This window comes from Panthera onca, chromosome C1 (assembly GCF_046562875.1).
Source record: "Panthera onca isolate mPanOnc1 chromosome C1, mPanOnc1 haplotype 2, whole genome shotgun sequence".
Classification (NCBI taxonomy): Eukaryota; Metazoa; Chordata; class Mammalia; order Carnivora; family Felidae; genus Panthera; species Panthera onca.
Genome location: NC_138346.1, coordinates 29,828,969 through 29,856,458, shown reverse-complemented (window position 1 = coordinate 29,856,458; position 27,490 = coordinate 29,828,969). Strand labels below are relative to the sequence as shown.

The following is a 27,490-nucleotide window of genomic DNA, read 5'->3' as shown; positions in this document are numbered from 1 at the left end:
TTGCTTTTTATAGAGTAACATGAAAAGTGCATTCTTCATCATGGGGTACCCATCCTGGGACAGAGCCAAATCTGTGAATTGGCTCTATGCTCCAAATAGGTATGTATGTATGTATGTGTGTATTTATTTATCTATTCATTCATTCATTCATTCATTCATTCATTTATTATATAGGTTCCTCCTATGGCTAAAGAGTAGACAGAGGCTACTTTCCTCATCTGAAGGATTTCAAATTAATGAGTTCAAGGTCTACTTTCATTTCTGTTGTGAAAGATATTTATTTGTTAACTAAATGTTCTCTATTTAGAAATAAAAAGGATGGAAATTCGAGTAAGTCTCCTCTACTGATAGACACTAATTGGAGAGAGTTAAGTTCAAGGAAACCAAAGAACAGAAGTATAAATAGGACCCGATAACTAATAACTGTATTGCTGTTTAATTTAGATCTATTATAATATAGTCGAGGACATTCACCTTCTTCTTATCTGCGTGGCGTGCCCACTTGAGGGAGTCATGCTGGCTCATTTTTAACCCTAGGTGGATACTGGGAACAGGATAATCACATGCTCCTGGACCACTTCCTTCTGCCTTCAGTGGCGTAACGATTAATTTTAGAAGTCAAATCTAAGCACACCTGGAGGCATATCATAAAAATATTCCAGGACCACGAATAAATTGATTTTTGAGTCTTGCCGATGGGCTCCATTAATAACATAAATCAATCAACACTTAGGGGAGTCCCTCATCTTCCATGTGTCTTCTTCCTTTTTACTGTTTCAGCTAAGTTGAATGCATTCAGTCAGCTTGCAGTTCACTCCACCTTACACTGACGACAGCAAAGATAGTATGTTGCCTTTGTAGTGACCTAAACAGTTTTACCGAGGCGTCTTCACATCTAAAACCTCGCATAGTCCTCGAAGCCAACAAAACAGGTTTTGTTACTAGTGATGCTTATTTCTGCCTTCTAGAAGAGAAACCCAAGTCCAGGGACGTCAAGTCAGTTGCCCCGGTCTTGAAGAATCGTTGGCATGATGAGAATGACCTGAACTTCCAGTCCCTTAGTCCTTCATCGCACACATCTGTGGGTTGGACAGGGGACGTTTCCGTCCCGTTTAGACAACTTTCCTCGCTATGAAGAGGGTCTATGAACTAATGACACCAGAAAACACAGCTGCGTATACTTTGGCCTTCTGTACCCGGTTGGTGTTTTTGCCCTTGCCCCCGCCCCACATGAGAACTCCAGATAAATAATTTTGCTTAAACTCCTGACATGTTTGCAGTTGTTTGGCTTATCTGCCTACCATTTCTTGTTACTCTTCCTTAACTTTCTTTTTTTTTCTCTACCGGATTTCCTTCCTTGTTAACTGAACCAAGGGTGTTCGTATTTGGAGTTCCCAAATTATAAGTTAGACATTTGACCACTCTAGAAAAGCTTTTCTCTTTTGGAAAAATATTCTCTAACACAGGAGGCTGCAGCCTGAAGAAATAGGTCTTTGAAACAGGCTGAATTTACTAAGAACTGGTTCACTTACCCTCTATTTTTTACTAACACCCGATTTAAACTTTTTGTCAGCATGTGATAACCAGTGCTCCTCACAGACGTGATGTTATTTCAGTGCAAAACAGGGAAATTGACACCTTAATGATACAGTATAGGCATTTATTTGTGGGGAGAATATGACTTGGCGCTAGGTTGTTTAGAATGTCAGATATTCTTTGACTTCCTTTACTAACTCGTTTGCGACACGGTGTGGGGGAAGGATGGTTGGGGACGCAAGGGTCATAGCTGTTAATACCAGCTATGCTAAAGCTCCAGTTTTCTTCTCAATAACACGGACATAATGATAGCCCCCACCCCAGAGGCTGTGCCTGGCTGAAATGGGATTGCCCGTGTAAAGCGGTTTGCACAATGCCTGGCGTATAGGAAGTACTCAGTAAATGTTACCCATTAATTGCTAGGTATAGGCCTAGGGAATCCAAGCTGTGAACTGCCCTTTTATGAATAAAGGATTGTTTTGCTCAAAAAGAAAGTGGGCTTGAAAGTAATTGTGAGGACATTTGTGGGGAGGGGTGACGCTCAGGGTCTCCCTGGTTTTACGGCTGCAGGTGAGCTTGACTGAGTCACCTCAGAGGGAAGCGGCCTGCTTACGCAGGAGTAAATACTCGGAGATGCGGGGTGGTGTCTTAGGGCCGCAATCCTGTGAGCCGGGTTGAGGCAGGAGTATGTCAGCGTGGTGTTTGTACTCTGGAGTATAGAGGAGTCTTCCTAAACCCTCGGCAACGATCAGGACTCTCTGGGGCAGGCTCAGAATCAGGCATTTTGTTGTAAGGTGAACTGTTTTCTTTGCGGAGCTAATTTAATTACAAAGCTGGGTACGGTGTGGCACCAGATACTATAAATAGCACGTATCTGTATATTTTCCCTAAAAAATGGCCCAATTAGATAAACATCCACATACTTCTCCTCCTTCTTCCCGCTCCCCAAGTCCCCAGACAAAACCAAACGAAACCCAAGAAATACTTTCATCTGCAGTGCATGGTTTTCTGGCTTGGAATGAAATGTAACAATGATAAAACTATAATAAATGGAATAATCGATAGACCCCCTAACCGGAAGCATTTAAGAAGGTGAAGATACCAGAAATAGAATTCTGGGTTTTCAAAAATGTTTATTTATTTTGAGAGAGAGAGAGAGAGAGAGCGTGCGCACGTGCATGCACATGCACACTTGTGCCCCCGAGTGGGGGAGGGGCAGAGAGAGAGGGTGAGAGAGAGAGAATCCCAAGCAGGCTCTATGCTGTCAGCACAGAGCCTGGCATTGGTGTTTGATCTCATGAGCCTCGAGATGGTGACCTGAGTCAAAATCAACAGTCAGGTGCTTAATTGGCTGAGCCACTCAGGTGTCCCCCCCCCCCCACCCCACCCTTGTAATTAATTGATTAATTAATTAATTAATTTAGATGCTGGGATATTACTAAACATGCCATGACCAGGAGGCAAAATTTTGAGCTTTGCGTCTTAACTGCCATTAACCAAGAAGAGTTCATATACTGATTCTCTTATAAATCACAGCTAAAAACAGTGAATTATTTTAACCGTTTTAAGTGTATATTTCTGTGGCATTAAGTAAATTCACATTATTGTGCACCAACGCCACCATCCACCTCCAGAATGTTTTCATCATTCATTCGGTGGATGTTCTCACTGAAACTCTGTCTCCAGTAAATATTAACTCTCCCCTCCCTCCTTTCCCTAGTCCTCAACAACCACCGTTCCTCTTTTCCTCTCTGTGAATTTGACTATCCCGGGTACCTCATATAAGTAAAAATCATACAGTATTTTTCCTTTTGTGACTGGCTTATTTCACTTGGCATAATGTCTTCAAGGTTCATCCATGTTGTACCCTATATCAAAATTTCCTTTTCTTTTTAAAGCCGAATGATATTCCTTGGCATGTATACGCCACATTTTGTTTATCCCTTCATCTGTTGATGGATACTTGAAATGTTCCACCTTTTGGCTGTTGTGAATAATGCTGCTGCGAACATGGGTGTATAAATACCTGTTTGAGACCCTGCTTCCAGCTCTTTTGGGTTCATACCCAGAAGTCGAATTGCTGGAGCATATGGTAATTCTATTTTTAATTTTTTGAGGACTAACCATAACATTTTCCACAGCAGCTGCATTGTTTTACAATCCCACCAGCAATGCACAAAATTCTAATTTTTTTCACACCTGCGTCAACACTTGTTTTCTGTTTGTTTGTTCAGTAATCTTAATCCTAATGGCTGTAAAGGAGTATCCCCGTGTGGTTTTTATTTGCACTTTCTGATGATTAATGATGTTGCACACTTTTTCATTTGCTTATTGGCTATTTGTATATCTTCTTTGGAAAAATGTGTGTTCAATCCTTTGCCCATTTTTTAATTGGGTTTGTTGTTGTTGTTGTTGTTGTTGTTGAGTTGCAGGAGTTCTTTATATATTCTGGGTATCAGTTTCTTATCAGATATATTTTCTCTTATTCCATGAGTTGAGTTTTCTTTTGATAGTATACTCGAATGCACAAAGTTTTTAATTTTGATGAAGTTCAATTTATTTTTTGTTGCTGTTGCCTGTGCTTTTGGCGTTATATCCAAGAAATCGTTGCAAGATCCAGTGTCATTAAGTTTTTCCCCCTGTATTTTCTTCTAAGAGTTTTATAATTTTAGCTTATACATTTAGGCCTTTAGATTCATTTTTAGTTTGTTTTTGCATATGGAGTAAGTTAAGGGTCTAACTTCATTTTTTGCATGTGGATATCTAGTTTTCCCATCACCATTTGTTGGAAAGACTGTCCTTTCTCCATTGACTGGTCTTGGCACCCTTGTCTGAAACCATTTGATCGTATGTGCGAGGATTTATTTCTGGGCCCCTCAGTGCATTGTCTGTATGTTCATCTTTATGCCAGTACCACACTATTTTGATTACTGTAGCTTGGTGGTAGGTTTGGAAATCAGGAAGTGTGAGACCTCTAGCTTTTTTCTTTTTCAAAGTTGTTTTGGCTATTTACAGTCCCTTGAGATTCCATATGGATTTTAGGATGGATTTTTCAATTTCTGCAAAAAATGTAATTGGGGTTTTTCTTTTTTAATAGGGATTGAGCTGAATCTGTAGATTGCTTTAGGTCATGTTGACATTTTAATAGCATCGAGTCTTCTAATCCATGAACACAGGATGTTTTTCCATTTATTTGTGTTTTATTTTATTTCTTTCATCAGTGATTTGTAGTTTTCACTGTCCAGGTTTTTCACCTTTTTCATGTATAAAACTGAAGCTAATATTTGTATGTTGATTTTGTATCCTGCAACTTTGATGAATTAATTTATTAGTTTTTATAGTTGTGTGTGTGTGTGTGTGTGTGTGTGAGAGAGAGAGAGAGAGAGAGAGAGAGAGAAAGAGAAAGAGAGAGACATCCTTACGGTTTCTCATAATTCTGAGATTCTCGCACGTTGGAAGGTGAGTAGGAATTATCTAGTGTGGACTCTTATTATTTGAAAGTGAGACAAATAGCTCCAGCAATAGTTGGTGTGAGGTGATGCCGGGAGAAAAGAGTTTTTGAAAAATAGAGTCAGAGGAAGCGTAAAGAATAATTTTCCAGAGATGCTGCCGGTGGGATCATAGTGCCCTCTGATTTACCACCAAGAAGTCCTTGGTGGGAGCTTCCGGTGGGGAAATTCCAGAGAGCAGTCTTGAGAATCAGAGGGAAGGAATATTACAGTAGGTGAAAAACTGATGACAGATTTTCATATATAAACATGCACAGCCTCACTTGTAAAATTAGTGCAAATATCTGTGAAAAGTTAGTAGTTACTCTACTTTGTGTACATGGTTTAAGAATTCAGAGTTCATAACAGAATAAAATGAAGAGTGAAAGTCTCTCTCCCGACACTCCCCAAAGGCTGCTAAATTTTTATTTTTAGTTCTTTTAACATTGAATAATTTATCTCTGCCCTGTTTTTAGATCCATCAACCTAAGATATTATCTTTTGTCTGCTTGCTATGAAATGTGAAGAATATATCACACTATGTTATGCTCCTTCCTTTCTTTCCCTTACCTCTTGATGTTTCCTTCTCACATATTTTTAATTTTCTGGTAGTTTTAGAATGATTTTTATCCTCAAAATGGACTTGGAGAGGGAGGGCATAGCGTTAGAATTAGTGGCAAGTTGCTGTCTTTGGCCTCTGGAGAGAGCTGGGCAGGACAGTGAAAGCAAAGTGCCTTCCTTCGATGAGTTACCAGGAGCTCTTCCTCAGCCTTGGCAGGTTGATGGGGAGGGAGGGAGAAAAATTCTGTGGAGGAAAACATTGCGTATTTCCTTCCTCCATTATTTTTTAAAGGGAAGAAAGGACCAGAGGCTGAAGGGCCTGTTAGGATTTTGTTCTAGTTATAATGGGAAGCCACTGGTGAGTTTTAAACACGGAAATCACATCATCTGATTTGTATTAAAAAAAATTATTCTGGCTGTGTCACAGACGATGGGCTGTAGAGGGGCAAGAGTGACAGCAAGGAGACGGGTTATGAAATGCTTGCAATTGTCCAAGGTAGAGTCTGTGTGGCCATCACTAGGGTGGTAACAGAGGAATTACAGGGAAGTGGGATTTGGGATGTGTATTAGAAGTCGAGCTTCCAGGTTATTGGTGATTTGAGGGTGAGTGGGCTAGTAAAAGAGAGGAGCTGTGGTAGACAGAATAATGCCTTCCCCACTCCAAGATGTCCACATCCTCATCCCCGGAACCTGTGAGCATGTTACCTCCCATGGTAAAAGGTGGCTCTGATCACCAAATTCCAATGTGTGGAGGGATTCTCCACGCCAGCAAGCGATTCTCAGGACACCAGCAATTCTGACACTGTTTACCGGGGGGGATAACATCAGATCCCACAGGTTAAGGGGTCAGACCTATGAGACTGCTCCTCAAACCCCACTTCAGATACCAGTTGCAACCCCAGGTTACCTACCACCTGTGCTTTTGGCTATAAGTAAGATGTTTCTACAGCCCCCTCTTTGGGGTTGATTAATTTGCTAGAGTGGCTCGCAGAACTCATAGAAACACTTTACTTGCTAGATTATGGGTTTATTATAAAAGGATGTATAACTCAGGAACAGCCAGATGAAAGAGATGTCTAGGCAAGGTGGAGGTAAAGGGTGCGGAGTTTCCTGCCCTCTTGGAATGTGCTACTCTCCCTAAATCTTCACGTGTTCACCAATCTGGAAGCTCTCTGAACCCTCTCTCTCCTTTTAGGTTTTTATTGAGGCTTTATTACATAGGTATGATTGATGAAATCATTAGCTATCAGTGACTGATTGAACCCCCAGCCTCTGTGTCCTCTCCAGGGGTTAAGGGTTGGGACTGAAATTTCCAAACCTCTATTCATGGTTGGTTCCCCTGGCAACCAGCCCCCATCCTTAGGTGCCTTCCAAAAATCATCTCATTAACATAAACCCAGTTGTGGTAGGAAGGAGCCTGTCATGAGTAACAAGATGACATTGCACCATTATGGATCTGAAGCGATTTCAGGGACTGGGGACAGAAAACCAAATATTACAACAAATGGCACTCCCATTGCTCTTATCTCAGGAAATTCCAAGTGTTTTTGGAACCGTGAGCAAGGAACTGTGGACGAAGACCAAATATATATGAGAAATACCTTTTGGTCATCTGGATGACTAAATATTTATATTTCTTATAAATCACAATATTGTATGTGGCAAAAGAGATTTTGTAGATGTGATTCAGTTAAGGATCGTGAAATTGGAAGGTCATCCTGGAATATCTGGGTGGGCCCAGTGTCATCCCAAGGGTCCTTGTAAGAGTCAGAGTCAGAGAAAGAGATATCATGATGGAAGCAGAGGTTGGGGCCACATGAAGAAAAACCTAGAAGCCAAGGCAAATAGGCAGCCTCTAGAAGCTGGACAAGGTAAGGAAACTGATTCTCCCCTTGAGCCTCCAGAAAGACTCTAGACTTCGATTTGGGACTTTTGACCTCCAGAAGTTTAAGATAATAATTTGTGTTGTTTCAAGTCACAAAATTATGGAATTTGTTATTGCAGTAAAAGGAAATTAATACAGAAATCAAGAACGATTATAAGGCTTACAGAAGTGTTACTGTTTCCCAACATGGAAAGGGCTGGGGAGGAAAGTTGAAAAGGAGGCTAAGAAGAAACTGACTGTGTGCCCTTCAGGTGGACTGTTGGTCATCTGTGTGGGTATGTTGATGAGTAAATTGGCCATGGTCTCCAGGATGGGTCGGGATGAGATAGAACTATGGGAGCCACCAGTATATAAATGGTATTTGGAGACCTGGAGTTTTATACCCACGGAGGAAGCATATTACATTAATCATGGCAAGACAGCTCAGTAACTTCTAAACAGAAGCCACATACTGACTTATCCCCCCTCATTTCATGCTGTTTAAATTACAGCTGTTTTCTTTTGAGTCACCAAATGACATTTCAAAAGATAATAAGCTGCCACTTTGGGAAGAAAAAAAAAACAACATTAAGCATCCTTGTAAAAGATCAAGTTTCAGGACTGCGTAGCTGCAGTATTTCTTCATTGTTTTTGGAAGAATGCATATGAGCTCATTTAACAGATTTAAACCTATAGCTTTATTTAGGGGGTTTTCTATGGTATAAATGTTCAGATTTTGCTTCTTATTGGTTAGACAACATTTAACTTTTGAAAGAACCGAACTCTCCTTTTCTGTTGGTATCAGTTGCTTCCTGCTGTTTTGTTTCAAGGGCTTTGGTAACAGCTGAAAATGAACTTGGAAACCAAGGTTAAATTTTGTGTAAAGGCAACACATCTAGAGGAATCTACATAAATTCATAGATTTCCTGACCATGTAGAACGAGGGTTCTCAACCAGGGAGGATCTACTCTCCCCGGGAGACATTTGGCGATGTCGGGAGATAGTTTTGGTTGTCATACTGCGGATGGGATGCTACATGCTGCGGATGGGATGCTACTGGCATCTAGTGGGTAGAAGCCAGGGATACTGTCAAACAAATGTCTGGCAGTGCATAGATGCATGCAGCCGAAACTGTCAGCAGTGCTGTGGTTGAGAAACCATGTTATATAGAACTTTCGTAAACCTACGTACGGGTTAGGGAAATGGCAACACTTTTCTTTCCGTCCTTTAACGTATACACTGTTTCCTACATAAATCTAGTTGTGCACTGAGACTTTTTATCTTTTACTGCTCTGACATGAGTGCTACAACAATCTTGCAGACTCTATAGTTTCTATTTTGTGAGAAACTAACTAATTTAGTGTTAACTGGAATGGAAGGCAGAAAGAAAAGAATTTTCTTGAAGTCTTAATTGAAATGGCTTTTTTCTTTCTTGGCTAAGATAAAACTGTTAAATTTTTTATAGTCTTATATTTACGGAAGGATTTTCATAGTCCAGAAGAAGTTTTTTGTTTTTGTTTTTAATGTTTATTTAGTTGTGAGAGAGACAGAGAGAGACAGGGACAGAGCGTGAGCAGGGTAGGGGCAGAGAGGGAGTGAGACTCAGGATCGGAAGCAGGCTCCAGGCTCTGAGCTGTTAGTGCAGAGCCCGATGGGGGCTTGAACCCGTGAACCACAAGATCATGACCTGAGCTGAAGTTGGATGTTTAACCAACCGAGCCACCCAGTCACCCCATATAAAAAGTTTTTATTTAAAAAGTTTTAAAAAAATATTTATTTTTGAGAGAGAGAGAGAGAGAGAGAGAGAGAGACAGAGAGACAGAGAGAGAGACAGAGTGTGAGCAAGACCTGGGGAGAGGCAGAGAGAGAGAGAGAGAGAGAGGAGAAACATAGAACTTGAAGCGGGCTCCAGGCTCTGAGCTGTCAGCACAGAGCCCAACGTAGGGCTAGAATTCACAAACTGTGAGATGGTGACCTGAGCCAAGCTGGACAGTTAAACCAACTGAGCCACCTAGGTGCCCCAAGAAGTTTTTATTTTGGACTATTTATCAAGTATTCCTAATATCGTGCCCTCTCTAGTCATGACTAATTAGATATCGCCCTGATATAGTTATTTGCTTATTTTAGGGAAAAAATCACCTAAAATAACTATAATTGAAGTAAAGTGAAATTTCAATTATTGCTTTATCTCTTTATTGCTCTTTGGAACTGTTGAAACAAAAACATTGTGATTTAAAAAAAATAATCAAAGAAAAATTTCCTTACTGCCATTTGGTAACTTAAGTAGCAGTTCAAGGAACAGATTTAAGAATGAAGAGGTTTATACAGTGCTCTCGAGTCTTCTCATTTCTAAATTTTGCAATATAAACTTTAATTACCAGGTTGGTTAGAGACTTTTAGAAATGTACATTATTTAGTAGGGTGGTGTGGAGCATACCTTGATCTCTGTGACTTAAGATCAGGCTCCTAAGATGATAGATACAGTTAGTAAATTAAAATCAGTAAGTGTATACGTTTAAAAGTTTCCAAAAAGTGATATAATAACAATGTATACCTAAAAGCAGTGATATATTTGAAATACTAAAAGCTGTTAAGATAGTGTGACTTCCAGAATATGGAAATTAGTGTGGGAAATCAAAGGTCAGAACTGTGCTGTTTTATAAGAATACCATATATATGCATATGTATGTATGTATGTATGTATGTATACATACATACACATCCATGCATATAATCTATGTACTTTGTTACGGAACTGATCTCCTCATTTGCTGATCATTCTTTTGTAATTTTAGCACATACATACAAGACATGAAAATGATGCTCTTGGACTTCAGTTCTTTTGAGGGGGTTTGTGGTGCATAATATACCTCTTGGGTTCCAAAGTGACACTGTTTTAATTGAAAATGTTATTTTAAAGCCCAGTGGAGTGGGTTGCTTTGTACTGACTTCTTTAGTTTTCCCCAAGTTATCTTATTTTCTCCTTTACACCCTCGCTATTTCAGAAACTAGGTTATCTGTTGAAGTATACACTCCTCACTAGTTCTTTTACTGGAATATTTTTGTATTCCCAGTATTAATTCATTTATTCACTCATTAATTCAATGCTTAATCCTTCATTTACTCACTTATTGCTTCTTAAAGTACGTAATCACTCAGTAAACATTAATGAAAAGATATATCTTTGTGCCTTATATCTAACTGCCTATTCTACATCTCCAGTTGGATATATAAGGTGCATATCAAACATAATGGTCCCAAACAGAAATCTCTCTATCACTTGCTCTTTCTGTGGTGTTGCTCATGCCACTACATTGCTTACTTCTTCTGGTTATTCAGGCCAAAAATTCTGAACTCTTCCTTGTCTCCTCTAGTTCATTCATAACCCATATCTAATCTGTAAGCAACTCCTGTTGACTTTGCTTTCATCATGCACCCAGAATCTGACCGCTTCTTGTCAATTCCACTGTTACCCCTAAATCCAATTTACCGTCAGCTTTTACCTGGATTATTGCAACAGTCTCGTAACTAGACCCTCTGCTTTTTCCCTGGCCCCCACAACCCTTGACCTTTCGGCTGTTGTCAACACAGTAGCCTGAGTGAACTTTGAAAAATGGAAAGGAGGGGCATCTGGATGGCTCAGTTGGTTGAGCATCTGACTCTTGATTTTGGTTCAGGTTATGATCTCGTGGTTGTGAGATTGAGCCCTGTGTCGGGCCCCATGCTGGGCGTGGGGCCTGCTTAAGATTCTCTCTCTCCCTCTGCCCCTCCCCCACTCACCCTCTGTCTTTCCAAAAAAAAAAAAAAAAAAAATGGAAAGGAGATCATGTCACTCCTTAGCTTAAAATATTCAGTGACTTCTTATTTCATTAAGAGTAAAAGGCAAAGTTCTTAACAGTGGCCTACAAAGCCCTGTATGATTGACACCTCATTGCTTCTCTAATTCATTGCCTATGACACTCTCCTTGACCTATTCCACTTGACTCAAAATTGGCTTATTCTTTAACATACCAAATATACCCCTGCCTCAGGGCTTTTGCAACTTGCTGTTCTCTCTGCCTGAAATTCTCTTTTCCCAGGTATCCAGGTGACTTGTTCCTTCATCTCCCAAACTTTGCTCAAATCGAGAGTCCTCCTCTGTCTCCCTCCCCCCCCCCACCTCATTTAATACTGTCACCTCTCCATACTCTGCAACTCCTAAATTTCTGTGCCTCTTTCCTATTTTATTCTTTTTTGCCTACTTGGCTAAATTTATTCCCAGGTATTTTATTCTTTTTGGTGCAATTGTAAATGGGATTGTTTTCTTATTTTCTTTTTCTGCTACTTTTTTCTTAGTGTGTAGAAATGCAACAGATTTCTGTATATTAATTTTGTATCCTGAGACTTGATTGAATTCATTTATTACTTTTTTAAAAAAATTAATATTTATTTATTTTTGAGAGAGAGACACACAGAGTGCAAGTGGGGGAGGATCAGAGAGAGGGGGGACAGAATCTGAAATGGGCTCCAAGCTCTGAGCTGTCAACACAGAGCCTGATGTGGGGCTTGAACTCACAAATGGTGAGATCAGATCTGAGCCGAAGTTGGACACTTAACTGACTGAGCCATGCAGGTGCCCCCATTCATTACTTCTAATAGTTTTTTTTTAACAGAGTTTTTAGAGTTTCCTATAAGTAAGTATCATGTCATCTGCAAATAGTGATAGTTTTACTTCTCCTTACCAATTTGGATGCTTTTATTTCTTTTTCCTGTTTGATTGCTGTGGCTAGGACTTCTAGTATTATGTTGAATAAAAGTGGTTACGTAGACATCTTTGTCTTTTTCCTGATTTTAGAGGAAAAGATTTCAGTGTTTCACCATTGAGTACGATGTTAGCTGTGGGTTTTAAATATATAGCTTTTATTCTATTGAAGTATGTTCCCTCTAACCCTACTTTGTTGAGAGTTTTTATCATGAATGGATGTGGAATCTTGCCAAATGCTTTGCCTGCATCTGTTGAGATGATCATATGGATTTTATCCTTCTTTTGGTTAATGTGATGTGTCACAATGATTGATTCGTGAATATTGAACTGTCTTTGCATCTCTGGAACAAATCCCCATTGACTGTGGTGAATGATCTTTTAATGTATTGTTGAATTTGGTTTATTAATATTTTATGGAGGGTTTTTGCATCTGTCTTCAGCAGGGATCTTGGCCTGTAGTTTTCTTTTTTCTTTCTTTTTTTTTTTTTTAAAGTTTACCTATTTATTTTGAGAGAGAGGGAAAGAGAGAGAGAGGGAGAGAGAGAGAGAGAGCAGGGGAGGGGCAGAGAGAGAGGGAGGTAGAAGGAATCCCAAGCAGGCTCTGCATCAGTAGTGCAGTAATGCAGTTGAGCCTGACATGGGCTCAAACTCTGAACTATGAGATCATGACCTGAGCCAAAACTAAGAGTCAGACACTTAATCAGCTGAGCCACCCAGATGCCCCTGTTGTTTTCTTTTTTTCGTAGTGTTTTTGTCTGTATTTGGCCTCAGGGTAATGCTAGTTTTATAGAATGAATTTGGAAGCTTTCCCTCCTCTTCAATTTTTTTTTGGAATAATTTGAGAAGAAAAGGCATTAAGTCTTATTTCAATGTTTGGTAAAATTCACGTGAGAATCCATCGGGTCCTTGTTTCTTGAGAGTTTTTGATTCCTAATTCAATTCCATTACTAGTAATCACCCTGTTCAAGTTTTCTATTTCTTCCTCTTTCAGTTTTGGAAGATTGTATATTTCCAGGAATTTATTCATTTCTTCTAGGTTGTCCAATTTGTTGGCATATAATTTTTTGTAGTATTCTCTTATAGTTCTTTGTATTTCTGTGATATCAGTAGTTATTTTTCTTCCTTAATTTTTGATTTTTATTTGAGGTATCTCTTTTTTCCTTGATGAGTCTAACAGTTGGTCAATTTTATCTTTTCCATTATTTTTTTAGTCTCTGTTTCATTTATTTCTGCTCTAATCTTTATTATTTCCTCTCTTCTACTAACTTTACTTTATTCTAATTTTTCTCATTCCTTTAGGTGTAAGGTTTGATTGTTTATTTGAGATTTTCTTGTTTCTTGGGATAGACCTGAATCACTATAAATTTGTCTCTTAGAACTGCTTCTGCTGTTTCCCAGAGATTGGACTGTTGTGTTTTCATTTTCATTTGTCTCCATGTATTTTTTGATTATTTCCTTTGATTTCTTCATTGACCCATTGGTTATTTAGTAGCATGTTGTGTAGCTTCCATATGCTTGTGTTTTTTCCAGTTTTTTTTTCTTGTAATTGATTTTGAGTTTTAGACTGCTGTGGTTGGAAGAAATGCTCGATATGATTTCAGTTCTTAAATTTATTAAGATTTGTTTTGTGGCCTAACATGTGATCTGTCCTACAGAATGTTTATGCACACTCAAAAAGAATGTGTATTCTGATGTTTTTGGATGGAATGTTCTGCATATATCAAGATGTTTAAAAAAGTTTTTTTTTAACGTTTATTCATTTTTGAGAGACAGAGACAAAGCATGAGCGGGGAAGGGGCAGAGAGAGGGAGACACAGAATCTGAAACAGGCTCCAGGCTCTGAGCTGTCAGCACAGAGCCCGATATGGGGCTTGAACTCACAAATTGCGAGATCCTGACCTGAGCCGAAGTCGGAAGCTCAGCCAACTGAGCCACCCAGACGCCCCTGCATATGTATCCAGATGTTAACCAGGTGTTAAGTTCATCTGGTCTAATGTGATATTCAAAGCCATTGTTTCCTTGTTGGTCTTCTGTATGGATGATCTATCTATTGATGTTAAGTGAGGTATAAAAGTCCCTTACTATTTTTTTAAAATATTTATTTATTTCTGAGAGAGAGACAGAGTGTGAGCAGGGGAGGAGCAGAGAGAGAGGGAGACACAGAATCCAAAGCAGGCTCCAGGCTCTGAGCTGTCAGCACAGAGCCCGATGCAGGGCTCGAACTCACGAACTGTGAGATCATGACCTGAGCCGAAGTCGACGCTTACTGGCTGAGCCACCCAGGCGCCCCTAAAGTCCCTTACTATTATTGTATTACTGTCAATTCCTCCTTCTTTACCTGGTGAATTTATCATCATCTAACTTGTTTTATTATTCTTTTTAAAAATATTTATTTAATTTTGAGAGAGGGAGAGAGAGAGAGAGAGAGAGAGAGCACATGTGCACATGAGTGGGGAAGGGACAGAGAGAGATGGAGAGAGAGAACCCCAAGTAGGCTTCATGCTGTCAGTGCAAAGCCCCGTGTGGGGCCCGATCCTACGAACTGTGAGATCATGACCTGAGCTGAAATCAAGAGTTGGACGCTTGACTGACTGAGCCACCCAAGTGCTCCTAACTTGCTTTTAATTTATTTGTTGATTGTGTTACTCCCCTTGCCCTCCAACACACACTAAAATACAAACTCTGAAAAACCAGAGCTTCTGCTGTAACACGGTAGATACAATAATTATCTCTTGAATCAGTAAATTATTTCATATATGATGTAGATGCCAATGAGGTAGGATGTAAGCTGAGAAAATGGAGATATTTCAGAGTACTGTTTTATATGTTTTTAAGATTCTGTGTAATTCTGGGTTCTTATCTGGAGATTAAAATGGAGTTTTAATGAATCTAAAACATTCTGTAGACATAGTGAGATTATCATTTGCTTACCAAAATAGGCACAATATTCTGTGTAAGAGTCAACATTCTAAATGTTAGTTTCAAAAATTATGTGACTGCATGCTGAATGGTTGGCATTTTGCAGAATTCTGTGAAAGATGAGTGTTAGAGAAAATGAGGTCACATCAATATTAATTTTTCCGTATCCAGCTTTGAGTAAAGCATGTGTATGTAGCACACATGATACCTGTTTTGAGTAAAATTGTGATACATGACAATTGTGGAGTCTCTGTGTCCAGAAATAGATCTTAGTAGTGTTACTGAGGAAGTCTAAGGGCACCTGCATGCTTGTAAAATGGGAAAATCCATTTTTGGGTTGGCCCCTAATTTGGAAGTTACTCTTACTATCTAAAAGGGCAGAACACAACACATCCATGGCCATAACTGAGGTCAGAATTTAGAGCAAAGGACAGAACCAGACACAACTGAGAACCAGCAAACATAGAACTCTCTTTACATCAAAAATGTGGATGGAGCTGGATTCCTGTAGACAAAAGGAAGGTCCACCCCCTAACACAAAATATTGTGCCACATATCTCCCAGAGAGTAGTTAAGGAAAGCAAAGACATCTTGGGAATTCCGCCATCACACAGCTGTGTATTTCTGATGAAGTCATATGTGTAGCCTGAGAAATTTCTTCAAATAGAAGTATAGAGATCCCAACACAAATCAGCTTTGGGCAAGAACAGTGTGAGACCCACCAGTGAAGATCAGTAGAATCAAGATGCCTGAAGAGATGAGAGATCTGGCTGGACAGGTCTGTTTAGCCTTCCTTGGAAACTAGAAATTAATATTTCAATTTATATCATTTGTGATTTGCTGGATATAACGGTTTTCAAGTGAACTGTGTATCGTAATTTTCATTTTGTATTTCAGACTTATTTATTATTAACTAATCCTATGTGGTCATCCTAAAGATCCAAGTTAAAGAACTTTCTTTGCTCTGGCTAGATATTTGAGCCCCCTGGGGTCTTGTAGCCAACATTTCAAGGACAAGAGTAGGCAGACAAAGAAGACAGGGCTTCTCATGGGGTGCTATTTTACAGAAGCTTTTTTTCTTTGGGGATAGTATTAACATTATATAAGCAAATTAACAAATCTGTCATGTAATGAGTCACAGATATTCAGCATGGAGCTTGGTGGTGTTTGTTTTTCAAAACGTATGCCCTATTTCTATTCTTTTATTTAAATTATTAAGTGGGTATTCAATAATTCTGGCTAGAAGGACAAAATATGTTCTCTTTTATGACAAAGAGTGTTAGCAGAGAGAGAATCACTCCTTGGGGTTGCACAGTTTGGTCATGTAGAAATTGATGAGGCAAAAAAGGTGAATCACACCTCAGCTACTAGATTAATGCATCAAATTAAACGTTACTATTCAGGAAGGCAGCAGAAAGAAACTGCTTCCATGGTAACTGTTGTCATAGTTGTATTTTTACTCGTCTTTCAGAAAATGTATGAAAGCTAAATAATATAGCTGTAGTGATGCTTTTAATGATTTGCCCATTTTCAAATAGCAAGAGCTCTGGAGGCTTATGATTTCATCTCTCTCTTGAGTTGGTATTGTCAGCTTCATATCCAGCAAACATCAATCACTAGGGGTAAATGTGTGGAAGGCAATCCATAGAAATGTCCAAAGATGCTTTGTCACTGAAGGTGTATTTTTTCCAGAGTTCTCCTGGGTTACTAAATGATCACCCAGGAAGATCTTAGTGTGGTTCTATAGGGCTAAAAAAAGACCCCTCCCAGGTATTTCTAGCTTCTCTTCTTTGGCTGGCCATGAGGAATATTAAAACTACATTTTTAGTGGAGCGCCTGAGTGGCTCAGTCGGTTAAGCGTCGACTTCGGCTCAGGTCATGATCTCGTGGTTCGTGAGTTTGAGCCCTGCGTCGAGCTGTCAGCCCTGAGCCTGGAGCCCGCTTCAGATTCCGTGTCTCCCTCTGCTGCTTGCACTGTCTCTCGCATTGTCTCAAAATTAAAAATAAACATTAAAAAAATTTTTTAAATACGTTTTTAGTGCAACTACCTCATGATTTATAAACTGGAATATCTGTTTGGATTATCAATACCTGTTTTTCCTCTTTCTCTTCAGGATCTATCTTTTGTCTGTATCAGATTTAGAGAGCACTTCAAACTGAGTGACAGTAGGTGAGAAGAAGGAAGAAGATGAAAAGTGGATTCTCTTTAAAACTGGTTTATTTAGCAAAACACTCTTGGAAAAGATTTGGTCAGATGTTAAACTCAACATGGCATCCTTTTTTTCTGAATCGTCAGACTGGATAGTTGAATGTTGGCTAGATTTCTTTCAGAATGGAAGTTCTACCTTTCTTGGCTAGGTTGGCTAAGGGAACAAGGTCAAGCAATGACTTGCCTCCGTCACCGGGAGAGGCTGATCAGTCCGTGGCCTGTGAGGACAGTGTGCTTTGCTGTTGTTGTGGTGTTGTTTCTGTAATATCCATCAAGGTTGGGATTCCAGCTTTCTAGTTTAAGGCTAAAAGATAGATTGATTACAAAATACATTGGTATATTTTAGACTTGTGTGTGTTCACGTGACTTACTGATCTCGTGAAATGCTTTATTTTATATTAAACTGCCATGTTTTGATTCCGACCACAATTCAAACTGTAGTTTCATGTTCCAGAATGGAAGACATCCTGTGTTTTACTTTAAAAGCATGTTTCTTAGGTCTCTGTTTGTTAGCAAACACTTAGAAACACCTTGAAATTTCGTCCTGTTAAATCAATTTTAGGGCTACCTGAATTCTAGCTATGTTTAAATGCCAAGAAAGACTTCTCCAGTAAGCTTTCCTCAGCCCTCTCCAGTCCTCAGGATTCTGGCTCCTTATATTTAAATGTACTTGTTACCCATACCATACAATTGTTAACATTAGATTGGGGAATTAATTGTGCTTAAGTTGTATGTGGCATCTTTATGGATACTATTCATCATTATTATTATTTAACTGAAGTATTTAACTGAAGTTTCTTATTCTTTGTGGTTTCTCATCTCATTCCCCTTACTACATTGTAAACTTTCATATAAATACTAATTCTTCTATATCTTTACATTTGTCACGGTATCTCCCACAACGTTGGGATTCAATGCAAATTTGCTAATGGGTTAACCAGTAATCCTGTGAATTGGAACATGCTAGAAGTAAACATGATAATGTTCTCTCCCACAAGCTACCTATTTAAATGCATCTTGGGAAGAATTTTCAGCAAATTACCTTAATTTGCAAAATTGCCTTCATGTAACGTTTGCAGCTGTTCCACATCTCAGGAAAATGATTCATATTATTTTAAAGACACGGCAACTTGAACAAAGTCAAAGCATAATGACACGACAACTTGAACAAAGTCAAAGCATAATGCCTAATGGTAATTAGCAATAAAAAATATTAAATTTGTGAATTTTGCAGAGGATAAATGCACACTGGATTTTCTAGAAGGTGGCCAGCTATATTGGGAAGGAACTTTTAAGGTGGAGCTGACTGATAACCTTTCCAAAACATTAATGTAGTTTTCTTCTCCCCCCCCCCCCCCCCCTTGTCCTTCAACTTTGCCCCTTCTTCCTAAATTATTGAGCTCTTTCTATGTGGCCAAACTTTTCTAGGAACTTCCCTCATACTCATCCTGTTGGTAAGCTATTATTATTTATATTTTAATGACCAGAAAACATTGAGGTTGGATGGATAAGGACTTTTGGCATAACTTGGCACTTTTTCCTCACTGAACTGAAGCCAACACTTCATCTTTCTTCCTTTGATGTGTGACCTTGAACAAAAAAAATCATTTAACTTCTGTGTGCCTTCTAAAAATGCTTTTCTTCTACAAAAGGGCAATCACAATGTCTGCCTACTAAGTCAACTGCACAGGGTACCATATTATTCTGATTGGTCGAGATAATTAAAACACAAGGAATATAGGGCGTTGTTATTTTCATTATATAAAAGTCTTGATCACATTGGTGATCACCAGTGTGCACACTTAGGATCAGGGGTTGGAACCAGATTATAGTTAAAATGATCTATTAGTGTTTCCTTTTGAACATTCAAACTCCTAAGATATATTTACATATTTGAGTTTTTACACTGTACAGGAAAAAGATCCACAAGCTAGATTTCTGTGTTTCTTTAGCTGTGTGTGGGATAGACCCAGATGCGTTATTTACAGAAAAGCCTGTGTGATCTAAAGAAGGTGATGTATTTTCCTCAAATGTATTCCAATTTAAACTAGATAGTTTATTTCTTATTGGAATTTAATTATTCAGGTTGCTGGATTCTGGGCCTCCTGTGACACAGAAGAGAAAACCACTCTGTGTAACCCAGTGATGCAAGGCTGCATAGCAAAGCTTCTTCCTTCAACCACTCAATCCGTTACAATGAAGCAGGCTCCTTGTAGGATATGATTGTAGGGGAAAAAACTATAAGCAAAAACATAAAGGATGAGAAGAATATTTCCTGAAAAACTTATAGTTTTTTTTTAAAGTTTATTTATTTATTTTGAGAGAAAGAGAAAGAGAAGGAGAGAGAGGGAGAGAATTCCAAGCAGGCTCTGCACTGTCGGCATAGAGCCTGACGTGGGGCTTGAACTCACGAACTGTGAGGTCATGACCTGAGCCAAAATCTAGAGTCAGATGCTTAACGACTGAGCCACTCAGGTGCCCTGAAAAGCTTATAGTTTATACACGCAGATGCAGACCCACACTCGCTATGAATATAACATTTTCGTGAACATAGGACGAGCAATATTATGGCAATGAGGGACATAAAAATAAGAAAGAAATTACCTCCAGTGTCACTAGTAATCAGCTATTTAGCTGTTTTACTCTTTCCATGATTCTTTGCAGTAGAAAAGACAGTTTATTGATCCTGGGTTCCTGGGTTCTAACTCTAATTACAACATTTTGATTTCTCTAGCACCTTCTTTCCTAGAAGCCCACAGCTCTCTTCTTTAGGAAACAGAGCTGGAATTATCCCACAGCTCTCTGCTCGGGACTGCTTCATACTTTCCAGGGCTTCTGCAGGCCATTTGGAAAGCATTTGTTTGTCTTACTGATATGCCGCTCCAGACAGGTTTTCTTCATTACTTCAGTGAGTGTTTCCCTAAATAAACTGAATATATCTTAAGAGCAGGGTAACTTCTTCCAAACTTTCTTCTGTTTCCCAAACCATATACATTACAGAGCATATTAAAGTACATTACCCGCTCAGAGGATGCTGTGATGGACAGTGTAGAGACCTCAATTCAAGTAGCTCCCTTTCTACTGAATTATGACATTCAGTCTCAAAATATTTTCTGAATTCAGGGAAAGTTTAAACTTTCCACTTCCTATATTTAGTTTCAGTTATGTGTACGAGTCCTTGCCAAGTAGTGAAGAATATTGATTGAATACTCATTATGTGTGAGGCATTTTTGCATGAAAACATACGTACTCTGGAAATGTCTGATTTCTATTCTAGAAGTCGAGAGAGTCATCTTTTTCTCTTGTCGTCATGTCCATATTAATGTTAACTGTTCTAGAATATAAGTCCCAAGAAAACGTAACTATGTATCTTCAGCTTATGTAATGTACATGATTGCTCAATATCATAACATAGCTCGCTAAGACGCAAAACCAGTCTTAAGACGCAAAACCAGTCTTCACTGAGGAACCTGACAGTCTTCCAAAGTTATTTAATACGATACCATTAGGTGCCATCTACTAAAAAGAAAAAAAAAAAACCCTAGAAATACAAAAGCACATTGTTAAATGTGTAAATTGTTCTTCAGTGAAGGAGGTTTGTGTATATAATTGAGTTTAGTTGTTTTTTGTTTATAGAGTTCCTGTAATTTCACTGTTCCAGATTCTGAGTCAAAAGAAAAATATCGAAGTGCTTAGGCAACAGCTGTTTTCAGTCCTTCAGGGTGTAATTCTGAGCCCAGGGCTATGCTTATTCTTGTCGTGAAATGATGCTCTTTGACTGTAAAACCCTGCATTCTTTCACACTGCTTTTATAGTGACTGTCCTTGTAAAAACAAGTGTTAATCATCAAGTCTGTTTAACAAATATCCCAAAGGAGAAATAATCCATTACGACCTTATGTGTGGTTCATGAACTTTTCTCTAAAGTATATCTGTGATCCAATTTTGTATTACTGAACACATTTCTAAACCTCACTGTATGGTTCCTTCTTTGTAAAAAAAGTCATGTGTTATAAAACCTTCTACTCATCTTGGCCATTCTTCTGATGTTTCTGTCATTTGAAAGAAGGGGGTTACTATGAAGTAAAAACAATATCCAAAAATGTAATTTGTAGAACAATAATGATGAGAACTTGTTTTACCTGATTTGAAAACATAGTTTAATTGGACAATTTTCAAAACTGTATAGTATTTTGTAACATAAAAAATGATCAGTTAGTTGATATGGAGTAGCAGAGATTCCAGTAGTTAAAAACTATTTTAATCATGTTTCAGACGGAGCAGAAATTACAGAATGATAGGGGAGAAGTAGCATTTGTCAGGTACTTATTTCGATATAGAGAAGAATCTGTACTCTGTACAAATGCTGAATGTATAACAATGGAAAGAGCAATGGAACATAAGAAAAATAATGTATACCATTGTATTGAAATTCCTTAAGATGGATACAAATGTATTAGATGAATATACCAATTCTATTTGATATATGTACAAGGAAAATGAATGCTTGGGGAAATCTTAAATCATTTATAGGAAAATGTGCTGCTTCTTTGCATTAAAATAAGTTAAAATGTTAAAACATTCTTACTGATAAAGGTAATACGATCAGATATTTTCTTTCCCCATGGAGAAACAGGGATGTTGTTGATGGCACTGTAAGTGTTTCAGTTGTGGACAGTAATCTGTCAATATGATTTAGTTATAATATCTTCATTGATGATGGTGGTGGTGGTGACTGGGCATGTGCCAGGCACTGTGCTGAGTAAGTGGGGGCACATTTGGAGGAATGCTTGCTGTCTTGGCCACAGGTATGTCTGTGTGACCAGACATGTCATTGAGCATGTCACACAAAGCCCCACAGTCTCTGGAGCACCTTTTCAGATTCATTGTTTGACATTTCCTTCAAAAGCTGTTTGTTTGTTTTTTTTTTTTTTGTTTTTTTTTTTTTTTTTTTTTAATTTATTTTTGGGACAGAGAGAGACAGAGCATGAACGGGGGAGGGGCAGAGAGAGAAGGAGTCACAGAATCGGAAACAGGCTCCAGGCTCCGAGCCATCAGCCCAGAGCCTGACGCGGGGCTCGAACTCACGGACCGCGAGATGGTGACCTGGCTGAAGTCGGACGCTTAACCGACTGCGCCACCCAGGCGCCCCTGTTTGTTTGTTTTTTAAGTTTACTTATTTTGAGAGAGAGACAGGGAGAGAGAGTGAGCAGGGGAGGGGCAGAGAGAGGGAGAGGCGGAATCCCAAGCACGCTCCGCACTGTCATCGCAGAGCCCGACACAGGGCTTGAACTCACCAACCATCAGATCATGACGTGAGTGGAGATCAAGAGTTGGACGCTTAACCAACTGAGCCACCCAGACGCCCCCTCCCCCAAAACTGTTTTCTTTATAAGCCATATTAATTTTTTAAAAAGTAAAAAAACTTTTTTTCCATATTCGTTTTTTACTCTATTGTTGTAAATGTTTCCCCCCATGCCCTGAATGTCTTCTCTTCGTCTGGCAGGTGGATTCTTTTTCATCTTTTGGAATTTTGTTCAAACTGCACCTGGTCAGTGAAGTCTTGGTCCCTGTGGCACCTTAGACCCACCGAAGCTGGCAGGTCTCCCTGGAGGGGAGGGGCTGTGTTCCAGTCATCCTTATGCACACAGTGAGACTTAACACCTGTGTGGAGAGTGAATGAATAAAAAAAAAAAAAAAAGGAAAATCCCAATAGTGATGTTATTTGCCCGCTCTTTCATTAAATTCTGTTAAACTGAATCTTATCACATTGACTCAGTATAAGTTTATTTAATCCTAGAACTCCCAACAAGGCTATAAAATGGGGTAAGCAGTTATTACCAGCTACCTTATCGTACAACAGGCTTCTGTTGGGGTTTGTACTTGTCTCGTTGCTTATTTGCTGTAAGATGAGCCTTTCAGTGGTTAATGTCAGGTTCTTTTAAGTTGCTTAAGGCAGTAATTTATCACCCTTTTTAGGCCAGGGTGGCATTAATGAACTCTTCTCTCTATTTAATATTCTTAATAGAAAATATGCTTAAGGGCCTATCTTTTTGTAAATTTAAATCCAACTTAGTTAACATATAGTGTAATAGTGATTTCAGGAATAGAATTTAATGATTCATCACTTACTTATAACACCCAGTGCTCATCCCAAAAAGGGTCCTCCTTAATTCCCCTTGCCCATTTAGCCCATCCCCCAATCACCTCCCCTGGAGCAACACTCAGTTTGTTCTTTGTATTTAAAAGTCTCTTATGGTTTGCCTCCCTCTCTGTTTTTTTTAAAAGAAAAATTTTTTTAATGTTTATTTATTTTTGAGAGAGACAGTCAGAGCACGAGTGGGAGAAGGGCAGAGAAAGAGGGAGACACAGAATCCAAAGCAGGCCCCAGGCTCCGAGCTGTCAGCATAGAGCCCGACGCTGGGCTCGAACTCAGGAGCCATGAAATCATGACCTGAGTTGAAGTCGGAGGCTTAACCGACTGAGCGACACGGACGCCCCTCCCTCTCTGTCTTTATATTATTTTTGCTTCCCTTCCCTTATGTTCATATGTTTTGTATCTTAAATTCCACATATGAGTGAAATCACATGATATTTGTCTTTCTCTGACTTATTTCACTTAGCATAATACACTCTAGTTGCATCCATGCTGTTGCAAATGGCAAGATTTCATTCTTTTTGTTTGCCAAGTAGTATTCCATTGTATATATAAACCACATCTTTTTTATCCGTTCATTAGTTGATGGACATTTGGGCTCTTTCCATACTTTGGCTATTGTTGATAACGCTGCTGTAAACATTGGGGTGCATGTATTAAGAGCCTATCTTATTCTCAAGAAGAAAGTTGTTTTTTTCCTTTAAACTTTTGGGACCCAGAAATGAAAAAATTTCCCTTGTATGCATTATTCATCAAAATCTTCATGCAAAAATTAATGCTTCAAGACACAGAATGAATTTAGAATAAGAAGAATATGGTATTTATGTCAGGAGATGAAGGTTCTGATGTAGATGACCGAGACCTCAGTTAACAAGACAGGAATTTCTTTCTCTGTCATGTAGTCATCTGGATGCAGGAAGAGCCCGAATCAAATATGATGACCGTATTCTGCATGGTTGTTGGGGGTTTGGCGAGTTGTGCCAAGGTGTTAGGTATTTGGGCTCCTTGTTTCTCATTGCTTTGTATTTCAAATTTAATACTTATTAATTTCATTTTTATTTCATGTTTTGATTATTATTTTTAATTTTTTAAATATTTATTTATTTTTGAGAGAGAGAGAGAGAGAGTGCAAGCATGAGTCGGGGAGGGGCAGAGAGAGAGGAAAACACAGAATCCAAAGCAGGCTCCAGGCTCTGAGCTGTCAGCACAGAGCCCGATGCAGGGCTTGAACTCACGAACTGTGAGATCATGACCTGAGCTGAAGTTGGACGGATGTTTAACCGATTGAGCCACTTAGGCACCCTATGTTTTGATTATTGTAGTGATTATGCGGTTAGCAGTTGTGCTTGACTGGAAGTAGAAGTTATGGTTTATAGTATTTTATGGGTTTGGCGTGGCAAAATAGTCCTGACAATAAATATTTGGCTTAGAAGTTCATATGTTTTGAGGAAGGGCCATTAATCTCCAACTGTTTGCAATACCTTGTGATACAAGTTGTTCAGGCTGGGATGGAAAGTGAGCCCACATCATGGTGCAGAGTAGAAGCAGATGAAGTGTTCCTGGAGCCCTGAGGATGAAGGGTTCACTTCCAACCTGCGTGTGAAGGAGGGCTTCGTGGAAAGTAATGCAGTTGGGCTGCCCTTGAAGGATGAGTAGGGTAGGATGAAGACAGAGAGGAGCATGGGTGGTATTGCCGGGAGGGGTCGGGGAGGGGAGGAGGGGAAAGTACCAGAGCAGGAGGATGCAGTGTCTTGTTGCCATGCAGGTAGCACTTCACAGATGGTTTGTGACACCACCGTGCCTGAAGAATGGAGTTTGTAGGAAGGATGTTTTCAAGCAGGGAAGAGAAGGGAAGGGAGTATAGATGTTGCATTTATTCTTGTCTTTAAAAAATTTTTTTTTCTTGATGGAAGGATAGAGGGGAATTTTATCTTGGGTAAGACTTTAACAAAACTCCATTGATTTGTTAACTTACATTTTTCGAGATAATTCTGTGAGCTAAACTAATCTTTAACACCTAGTACATATGACTCCTGTTTAGATGGGATTATTGTTGTATTTTGAGTTAAGGCACAGTAACGACAGTATTTGTTCTTTTTTCTTTAGGTGTATTTATTTATTTATTTATTTTTGAGAGCGAGAACATGCATACCATCAGGGGAGGGGCAGAGAAAGAGGGAGAGAGAGAATCCCAAGCAGGCTTCTCACTGTCAGCGCAGAGCCTGACTTCGGGCTCAATCTCATGAACTGTGAGATCGTGACCTGAGCCAAAACCAAGAGTTGGACGCTCAGCCCACTGAGCCATCCATGTGCTCTAGTAATGACAGTATTTGTAAATGTGTGACTTTTTCAGGGGGACATACACTCTGAGGGTTCCTGAGGGGCATGGGTCTAAGTGCTTTCTGAAGTTAAAAGGTTGTGGGTTCGCATTTTACTGCCACATTCTGCTGATAGATCATTTATAGAAAGTTCTAGTATCTGATGAAGAACAGAGTGCTGACATGAGTTTTCACTTAGGTGTGCAGAAAGAATTGGTTAGCTTTGTGCGCAAAATAGGCTGAAATCCAGCCTTAATTAGTCAGACTTTTGCATAATTCATCGCAGTCACTTTGAAAGTCCAGCTGAATATGCTCTTGATTTTGATCACAATGGGTTCATTTTAAAGGACCGATTGTCTTTTATTAGTTCCGTGCTACACAGGTGTTTATGTCTTTCAAGTAAAGCCATGACAATGCACCTAGTATCCTTTTAAAGAAATGGATTGTTACACAGGGATCCATAAAGAAGTGCATCAATCCATAAAAATGTTTTTCTTATTTAATATCATTGCTACCAATCTAATCAGCTTTAAAGACAGGAAGGTAAGCTAAGTTTGTTTCTGTCTCTTTGAATCCATAGGCTGTCCATCTGGCCCAGGCAAGCTTCCAGATTGAAGCCTTTGGCTCCAAATTCATTCTTGACCTCACACTGAACAAGTAAGTGTTTGGTTATAATCCTGTTAAGAAGCAAGTGCAATAAAACTTTACTTCATGATAATGGTTTAGTCAAAATAGTGTCTGTTGTTGAAGCAATTGATATTTTTTAGCTGACTATGTCATATTGCACTTAAAGAAAAATATAAAAGTCTGAAGTGAAGTCTGTCTTTTTTTCTTTTCCTGAAAGAGAAGGCATTTAACATCTAACTTGTTAAATATCTCCAGTAGAGTACTTACATATTATGATTTTAAATGGAATAAGTCTTTGAAGTAATGCTAGTTAATCAGTGTTAACTATGGTCATTACTATATATAGGAAACATGATGAATTACTGACTTAAGTATAATTAGACTTCAGTCTAGAAATTTCCATTTTACTTTTCATTATGCAATTCACATGACTTCTGTATGAAGAACAAAGAAAATCATGACTTGCGATACCTATTTTGAGAAGGTTCTTCCTTTGTAATTTTCTCTAATACAGGTTTTTAGAGATTGGTCCTGATGAAAATCCACCCAGTTTTTCTCTGAGCATGTGTTTATGTTGATATTTAAATGCCGTTTCCCAAGTTGGAACCGATTGTACAGATATCTTTGTACAAAGCATGAGCAAGCGCTATTTACTGAAGCAGGCCTCTTCAGCTCTAATTGAGCTAGCAGTGAGCCTTTCTTGGGTGAAGGAGATTTCCTGTATGGTTCTCTTCAGCTGAGGGAACCAGGAGCTCCAGTGAATATTTTAAATTCTCCTCAGTATCTTGACCAGAACTGAATCTTTGCCAGAAAGGTGCCACATAAGGCCATCAGACACTGTAATGTAGGCAGCCGCAGTCAATATCTGAGAAATTGCAAAGGAATATATAGAACAACTATTAGATTTCTTATATGCCAAATTCTGTGAGCTCGGCAGAAAAAAAAAAACAAAATAAAACGCAGAGTCAGCTTGGGTGTTCCTTACTCAAGTTTTGTTGCAGCTTTAAGTCAGAATGAATCAGCAGAACTCAGTTTCCGGTGGTAAAGCTGTTGCGGGTTTTCTTCTTT

The 27,490-nt window shown here is 39.0% G+C and overlaps 1 protein-coding gene across 5 annotated transcripts in view; it reads left to right on the top strand.

Annotated features, from left to right (window-relative positions):
* ADAM23 (ADAM metallopeptidase domain 23) overlaps positions 1-27,490 on the top strand; it is a 186,007-nt gene that overhangs the window by 24,298 nt on the left and 134,219 nt on the right. For all 5 annotated transcript variants that reach the window (XM_078450954.1, XM_081796351.1, XM_060623189.3 and 2 more), the window contains exon 3: positions 26,376-26,452. In XM_078450954.1, the coding sequence (XP_078307080.1) occupies positions 26,376-26,452 (77 nt within the window). The remainder of the gene's footprint in view (positions 1-26,375; positions 26,453-27,490) is intronic.